The sequence below is a fragment of the Sinohyriopsis cumingii genome, chromosome 15 (genome assembly GCF_028554795.1).
Source record: "Sinohyriopsis cumingii isolate HCF-2022 chromosome 15, ASM2855479v2, whole genome shotgun sequence".
Classification (NCBI taxonomy): Eukaryota; Metazoa; Mollusca; class Bivalvia; order Unionida; family Unionidae; genus Sinohyriopsis; species Sinohyriopsis cumingii.
In genome coordinates, this window is record NC_142975.1 from 73169032 (window position 1) to 73178525 (window position 9494).

The 9494-nt window shown below is 33.7% G+C and overlaps 1 protein-coding gene across 1 annotated transcript; it reads right to left on the reverse strand.

Moving 5' to 3' along the window:
• Positions 1-695: 695 nt before the first annotated feature.
• On the reverse strand, positions 696-5027 carry LOC149782065 (uncharacterized). The gene is made up of 2 exons (XM_089935056.1): positions 4993-5027; positions 696-4354 (listed from the first exon to the last, which is right to left on the reverse strand). Exons 1-2 carry the CDS (start codon positions 5025-5027, stop codon positions 3850-3852), a joined length of 540 nt encoding a protein of 179 aa, XP_089791182.1. The 3' UTR covers positions 696-3849.
• Between the last annotated feature and the right edge of the window lie 4467 nt (positions 5028-9494).

A 9494-nucleotide genomic window follows, 5' to 3' on the forward strand; every position in this document is an offset into this window, starting at 1 on the left:
AATGAAGTTGGGCACTTACAGTTCCATGTTGGTTCCACTATTCTTCTTACACACTGTTCAGATTAATACACCTTAATTGATTAAGCAAAGAATAACATTTTTCAAAGGCTCTGTCATTTTGCAATTCCATGCGGTAATGTGGGAATTAAGCTAGCAGTCAGTCTGTTGAGTTTTATTATATTTGATATGAAATTTGACAAACACTTTTCCATATTTCTGAAAGCATATAAAAGGTTTTAATGTATATAACTAGCAAACTTGAATCTTTGTCAATTACAAACCAAACTACTTCTTTGTACACAACTCTATCAACATATTTTAGTATAAATCTCTACTCAAGGCCTCATAACAGAGGTAGAACTCAAGTGCAATGTAGGTATTATGGATCCAAGAAAAATAAAGGAAAAACAAATGCATTCAGTGCAGTAACAGTTACTTATTTTTGCTACAGTGGTGCACTGTCTCTCTGGATGTATGTATATTTTCAAGTAAGATGACAGTACAGGCAAGGAGAAGACATATCGGATTACATAAGTGACAATGTTTCATCACAGGCTCCTCTTCGTCTTTGCTTGTTTAGGAAATAAGCAAGAGCTTAGAATATATGGATCAAATGCAAAAAACTTAATTATTAATGATAATTGTGACACTGATGTTGATTCCAACAGTATTAAAAAAATCTCTTTTCTTATAAATCATCTAACAGTGTATTAATCTGGGAAAAGGTACAACATCTAAATAAAAAATCAACTCAAGACCAGGTGAAAATTTATTTTATATCTTTATAGTAAATGCCATTAACACAAAAGAAAAATCACAACTCACAAGCCATAAGCATCACTCAAGATGAACTCTCTCTTTTCATATAAATATTTCAATATTTTTAAAATGAATTTTCGTCCTTTAAGATTGGATTTGCCTCAACATCAAAAATGCAAACAGAAGGTAAAAGTAACAATGAAACTGCACCAAAAAAACTTCCTTAAACATCAACAAAAATGTCACATTTCTTACCTATAGGCAAAGAAAGGTTACAAACATGTAAATAAAAAATGATATGAACCTGCACCTTTTGCATCACTATGAAACAAACTGAAATAAATATAAGTTCACATTGAACTGACATGTGTCTCATCATAAAAAAATTCCAATAAAAAGTAAAAGTAACAATAAACTGTAAAAGAAAACTCCTAAAACATGAATAAAACTGTATCCAATTTCTTACCGAAAGACAAAGAAGGGTTACAAATGTGCAAATAAAAAAAAGATATGAACCTGCACCTTCTGGATCACTATGAAACAAACTGAAAGAAATGTAAGTTTGCATACAATTGACATCATTATGAAAGTGAAGTTAACAGTATACCAAAACAAAGTAGCAAAAAGAGGTGCATATCTATCAATTCAGAAACAGTACAGACCCAGATATGCTGGTACTTAATGCAACACATCTGAGTCTATACTGCCCACATTTGGGTGCACATCAATTTATGGTTATTACTTTCATTTTTTTAATGCTGTGGATTTTAATTTTACCTCACTCAATGAATATGTTGCAAAAGGCAGTATATACAAATATGACACATTATATAAAGTTATTCATGGAGTGAAGAACCAAGAACCAGCAAAAGACTTAAAACATATCACTTAAGTTTTCACTTAACTAATCCAATATACGATGGAGTTAGATAAATCCCCATTTGTTCATGTATTATACATAAAGTATTAATGCTACTATTATATGGATATGTACTGATAATTATTAATATTTGTATAATCACTTATAATGTATTGCCACTATCATATTGTGATGCATACAATACACCATTGCAAAATATTATTTTTTATTAATTTTATAAAAGATGACACTCAAGTGAATAAAGTTATTTGACTTGTACACTAACTGATTTTAGTTCTTAAATGATGTAAAGCAACTGCAATGACTTGCTTTCACAAATCCCCATGAACTGCACAGTATACTTCAAGACAACTACCAACACCCATGCTCATCACTCAACAGTACCCAGGGGTCATATGTATTATCTGTCACACATATGAGGGTCTTCCTACTGTGAGTAGATATATGAAGTTTATTTAGAAAATAAATGAAAATGTATCGTTGTAATTTCTTATATTTGACCTTTGACCTACTCCCCCATCTCCCACTAAAAATAAACTGGACCATGGACCCTTGGAACATGAATCAAGAATGACAGCCTTCATATTAGAGACAAAGGGCCCCACAATATCCACAGAACACCTTTTAAAGATGAATGGGAATAATAAAGCATCAATTATTTATTCAAATTATGTCATACAATTACTAGTGTTGACATTAAATTAGACTACATATTTATTTCAATGGATAACGAGACCAAGTATTAAGATACTAAGAAATTGGAATGACAAAGTCACGTCAATCATAAGCTGCTTTGTGTTGGTCATGACATGTATAGTACCATACAAGGACATCTGCATCATTGTGTGTGTGTGTGTGTGTGTGTGTTTTAACATTAGTACCATATAAGGACATCTGTATCATTATGTGTGTGTGTGTCTGTGTGTGTTTTAACATTAGCAGTGATTTACATATTATGTCATTAAATGTGATATCTTCCACTAGATTCATCAGCTGAAGTAAGCAAATGTTTTGAAAAGTTCGCTAAAATATTTCAAGAATGAAACCAGTGTATAATGCAAATCTAATATCGAAAAAACAAACGTTCTATCTATTCTTCTAACTGTAACAAGGTCCAGTCATTTTCCTGGACAAAGCATTATTTATGTTTAATACCAATGATTTTCCAGTTACAAAATGAGTGCAAGAAGCAAGTCTTTTCCCATATGTTACACCTCTTTACCTTGTATAATTAACTTATTTATAATGGTTCCATACCAGCTGAGGCCCCCATCTTGCATGAATGATGAGAAAAAAACACTAGTATGAGAAAAAGAAAAACAAAGAAATAACTAATGAAGATGCATATAGCAAACATTAAATATGTGTCCTGAACTGCTGGGATTAACACTTTGTTCATAATAAAAATTATCAAATATTACATAAAATAACCAACACAACTAAGACATCAAAAAATTAAAAGTTTGTAATTTTTTAAGAATCGTAAAGTCCTTAAAAGAAAAAGAAAACACAACTTGTACAAAAATGTGGTGTACATGATAAATACAATGGACTCCTGACAAATTATAGGGACCCAAGTGTCAGTTAATCAGATCTGTAAACTCTTTTGATATCTCTAAATACTAATTTTCATATCCAGTCTGTATCCCCTCCCCCAATTACTTAAGCCACTTAGTCCATACTTTACTGTCAAAGGAAACCATTATTTTCACTTCTGACAAATAAGATGAGACAAACCTTGTTTCTTGTGGTTTACAGATTATATTCTAACCAGTCAAGAAATAAACTCTACCTTTCAACCATTTTCATCTAAATAATGTCCATTCTTAACATCTTGCTATCTAAAATATTATCAAAGTGCTCACAAAGAAGAAGAAATAGCTAGTGGATAGCTCTAGTACACAGCCACATGTATGGGTAATTGGTCTCAGGGTAAATATAGACATTGATGGTGTAAATCTAACTTGAATTTGTTTGCCAACGATCAGATCACTTCCAGTACAAAATCGCAAAAATGCTGTTAGTTTTTCTTTACTACAGCTTTTGATGTATTGCCTCAAAGCATCAAGTGTGAACTTTTCTGCTTTTGAAATATCATCTGGTAATTGAAGCAAGTTCAAAACCTTTTTGTTTGTCACATGCAAATCTCTGTACACTTCCTCAAGTCCTGTGTTGGGTAGCAATGATCTCAAATAACACTTAAGTAATGGTTACCAGCACTCTGTTACAAATGAAGGTTTTTGCACTATCTGATGATGAGAAATATCTCTAACTAGCTTTCTGGTGTTGTCTTTTGGGGGCATAACACATGCTTCATAGCTTGAAAATACATCACAAAGATCCTCTTCATCCATGTTATCAAAATCATTCAGTGCCATTTCAAAGATTTCTCTATCCATAGTGGGCAGAGAAGACAGAAAAGTATTCAACAGTTTCTCATCTTGGACATCCTTTCCATCAATGCATCTCTGAAGAAAAACTTGCAACAGCTGAATGGGCAAGTACGCTTCCTGTTTATATCCACATATGAGAACCTTAGTCATTGCCTCCCAATGTTCTCTCCTCATGATATGCACAGTTGTCAGGATTTTGATGTCAGACCCAACTGTATGTTTAATATAGAAGGTCTCCCAGAATTCTGATATAACATCTCTGAAAACACCCCCAGCATCCTCACCTCTTTCAGATACAAGTTCTACCTGTAACTGATTTAATCTAGGATCAAAGGTGGATCCAGAAAATAATTCATCATGTCATCAAACACATAACCTCTCTTAACTATTACTTTCTTAACACTCTCAGTCAAAGGAACTGTGTAATCTAGTTCTGATCTGGTATTAAAATGGTCATCCCCTGGGTGAAACAATATTTCATTGCCAGAACTGTGCTAGTCTAACATAGACTCTAATACAACAGAAGGCATGATGGTTTGTGTACAATTTACATACATGTTGGCGTAACTTGCATGTTGAAGTGCATGACTGGGGGTGCTAAGGGTCTCAACAGATTCAAATATTGACTCAGCAACTGGCTGTGACTGACTGAGTGTGACTTTCAGCACTGACTCAAATGAAAACTCTTCTTTTGACTGTATTGGTAATGCTATATCCAAAGGACATGTAATCAGAATGCTTTCAGCTTGTTCAGTTTGATGCTTTAGGATTTCTATTCAGAAAAGTTACAGGTGGTTTGTGATAGGACTCTAAGCCATGATGTAATGTTTCTGGTACGCTTATAGTGTTCTCTTCAGTGAGTGGCTCAGAAAGTATCATTATTTGATCTTGAAGAGTGAGACTTTCTGTATTGAGTGAATCTTTTTTCTCTGTGACCATATAAAGTCTCAGCAAACTTACCTTTGAGGATTCATATAATTCTTCAACTGTTTCATTTTGGGTTTCTCTGTTGGAAAAATCTGTTAATTTAAATACAAAATCAACAATACTACCAAGTGGGGCATGACTGGTTGGGAAAAAAGTGTTTTAGCTTTATCCAAGACTTCTTCTTTCCTGCTATTTCTTGGCAATTCAATTTTGCGAGTTCCTCCTCCTTTTGCTGTCCTTACTTGCTTTCCATTATGTATCCATCCCAATTCTACTTTCCTGTTTTCTTTAAAAGCATTTCTGTTACAATGTCTTGACATAGTTCTTTTTCTCCACTTTCAAAGAAGACTCTGAAATACATTTATCCTGGAATTCTGCTGGAACTGTATCATGACAATGACTAGTTTTCATAATGCCAAACTTGGTACATAAAGTTTGAATTAGCTTGGTTTTTCTTTCTTTCCCTTGATATCGTGATTCCTGTTTCTTAATTTCTTCATCTACAAATAATTTCAGTGCTATTCTATCACCAAGCTTTGGCAACATCTGCACCAAGTCATCCACACTCATATAGCTGATAACTGTAAGATCCATCTGGAACAAGAAATAAAAGGGAATGGCAATATGAAGAAAATTAGTAAGAACAGGACATTATATGGTACAGAAAATCAGAATCAAACAGGCAAAGGAGGGAATCTAGATATGTAGGCATACTTGGACACAGAACAACTTCTCCTCATCTACAATCATTTTCATTTTGCAAGTATAAATCTCTGGCAGAATGCAAGCATGTATGTATATATATATATATATATATATATATATATATATATATACTTCTCCTCATCTACAATCATTTTCATTGTGCAAGTATAAATCTCTGGCAGAATGCAAGCATGTATGTATATATATATATATATAGTTAGTTAGTTAGTTAGTTAGAGAGAATGAGAGTGGGGGGGGGTGGGTGGCTGACAGACAGAATATATTATTCCTATTCAAATGAAGTATTCCAACAGGCCAAATTTAGGCTTGATCCCAATCACCTATCAGTAAATAAACTGTAACCTTTAGTATATATCTTTCCTCTAATATAAAGATGATTACTCTTACATCTTTGATTTTAAAAACCAACTAATGTCAACAAAGATCAACATTAAAGTAGTCTAATAGAAGAACCTGAGTTTGATAAGAAGAGAAGTTGTATTGTGTAGATGATTTTCTTCAGTCAGCAATAAGCTACCATGAACATGGCAATATTTCGCCCATGACCCTGCTGCCAAATGGCTGAATGAACTTGGTGTCAAATCCCAATGTTTAAGTTAACTAAGTCAATCATTGTGAATAATGGTATAAAACCTAGTCAACATTATTCTTACAATCACAACCAACAGCTTTCAAGCTCTAGCTAATATGAAGCTTCATGTTAAATGTACATTTTAATTTAAAAAATACATGGGCACCATTACACAGACAGATGCTCACATGATGAATTGAATGCTATGATCCTTTTCTTTTATGTAATGGCATTGTTGTATAATTAATATTCGCAATAAGTACTGCGTTTATTCGCAATCTATTGCGAAAATTCGCAACAAGTATTGCGTTTATTCGCAATCTATTGCGAATATTTGCAATAAGTATTGCGTTTATTCGCAATATATTTTTTTTTTTACAGACACGATTTGGCACTAATGGGCTTCCATAGTAACTTGAACACTTACAAAGAAAAGCTACGAAAGAAAGACAGAGCGTATGGTCCCATTAAAATTAAAACACGGATCTATCTCACTCATAAGGTATAGCTGTAGTTTGACGGATGTTATTGTGTCTAATATGCTACATATAATAATTCACATAGTGCTAGATTTCATGAAATCCTATATGGTGGAAGTTTTGTATGTATACTCCAAATTTTTGCAAAAGTAATTCCTGATGATAAATTATTATTATTATTATTATTAGTAGTAGTAGTAGTCCATACAAGATTTTCCTTCGATGATTTAAATAAGTCAACATCAATAATAAAATTGTAATTATTATTAAACGACTGATAATCAATCATATATTTCAATTTTGCATTTCGCTCTTTCGTTTTGTTTATTTTGTTTTCTCAGTGTGAATTTTATTTTGTACCTTATTTCCAACTAAATAGGGTGACTGGCGAATGTTATTCCCACCGTATAAACACTTTCAATCTACAGTGCCAGGATTGGGCGGCTTTCGTTCATGGATATGACTGTGGATGAAGTTATTCCCACCGTATAAACGCTTTCTATCTACAGTGCCAGATTTGGACAGCTTTCTTAAATGGATATGACTGTGGAGGACTCGATTTCCACTGAAAAAGCACTTTCAATCTAGTGTCAGATTTAGGAGGCTTGCTTACATGGACATGACTATGGGACATCATTTCCCACCTTTATAGCACTTTAAATCTACATTGCCAGATGGTGCGGCTTGCTTAAATTTACATATTGGTGGGGACTCCTCGGATGAAAGTTGTGACTAGTGATATGCATCTGCACATTTGTATTTCTTTGTGTGCTTGTTGTTTCGTTGTTTGTATGTCTCTTTATGTTCACGGTGCAATTTGTGTAAATGTATACAAGCTTGTGTGAGTGGTTGTGCTAAATGAAAACAATACCAATACAAGACTGTAATGACCCTTAGATTTTGATTAAAATACAGAAAGAGCAAGAAGCTTGTTCACAACGTGCTTATTGCACTACCTTTACAAATGACATATCTAATGGAAACTCACTTTACCTATATATATATATATATGTAGGACTGAAATGAGGCAAGACTCTCGATATACGATAATATTCGACAAAGCTTATTTTCATCTCTTAAAAATTCTCTGATATAAAACCCAGATTGTGCTATTTATTCATTTTTAGTTAGTAAATGTTTAGCATCAATGTATTACCAAACCAGATATGGACCAACAAAGGACCAACAAAGCAATATTTATTAAATAAGCTTTGTACATTAATATTTATCAGTAGTTTGGTTATGTAACGTTTTCTTGATCCACTTAAGGTCAACGTTTTCATAAAAAGGTTCGTCCCAGCCTAGCACTTGACCAAAAGAATACAAACTAAGGATAAATAAAATATAACAGATTTGTTTGTACAAACATTGGAATACCACATTTACAATACCGACAATCGTACCTTACATGTACATTGTTTAACCATGTATGGATACTGACATGTACCCGATACTGGCGCTTTACAATGACATTACTTTATTCCACAATTTATACGTCCCAAAACATCTCACACTGCCGGATTCAGGGTTAGTGATTTATCTTACTTTTCTTTCCTACACAACAATGTACTATTTCTGCTTTGGGACTGTTACACAGGATTTTAATGAACATGTTTGGTAGTTAGTATCCCTCCAGATATGGATAAATATGATAATTTGGAATGTCATCCAAAACTGTATAAAGTAGAGTTATATTATTATTGCTATGGGTTGTTTACTCCAAATTCAACAATTCCTGCAGCATTACCATAGTCATGGTTTAGTATTCTTACTTTTATTACAACCGCTATGTCGGTGTTCGGTGTCTGAAAAATCAGCCCTGATCTGTCGTAGAAGGTGTGTTTTTATATAAATACGGTAACTATGGGAAATTCAGTCAAATAGTCAAAATGCTTGTCGCATTTCGCCTCGTGATGTAATTCCAATACATCCACACTGGAGAGTGTAGTAGTGAAATGACATAGAGCATCTGAATGCGGCTGTATTTACAGGAATGAAGCATGTTAATCATATAGTCATGAAATACAAACGATGAAAGTCTGCATCTAGATAACTATATACGATGAAAGTCTGCATCTAGGTAACTGTATATCGTAATATAAAAACATGAAATGTTCATTATGTCTTAATAGCTCAAGCGTAGCAAGCTTCCATAACGTGACAACCTTCAATTCCATGAAAGTCTTCAATCTTCATACCATCATGACAACTCGCGAGGGAAGAATGTATTTGCATGACTTTATTAGGAAATAGAGGACATACGAACTGCAGGCTCTTTACAGTTGGACACCATATTGTTCAGCGCTGCCTCTCTAACAGGAACAAATCGTCGATTCATCTGGTGTAGCCGCGTATGTTTATACTGCGAAGAAGGCTTTTTGTTGTCCAAATTCTTTTATATCAGTTATATTTTCCCTAATGGCCAGTTTGGAAAAAAAATACTTCACGAACTGCAGTGATTGGTTGATACATTCGCATCGGTGTGGTGCATATTGTGTACAATTTTTTACTTTTATAAAGATGTCGTTTCATAGTTATCTGCGTTCTCAGAATTATAGGTAGTGTTACTCAGTTGTGAAGGAATTAAATAAGCGTCTGTGTAATTTGGATTTTTAATGTTGCGTTAGAATTGTTCAAGTCATATCGCTACGATGTCTGCATTGTGGTAGTTTATAGTGATATCTAGCACTGGGGCATCATGCCACAGTCATATAGCATAATGGCCCACCCAGTCACATTATTCCGACACCAGGCCAACC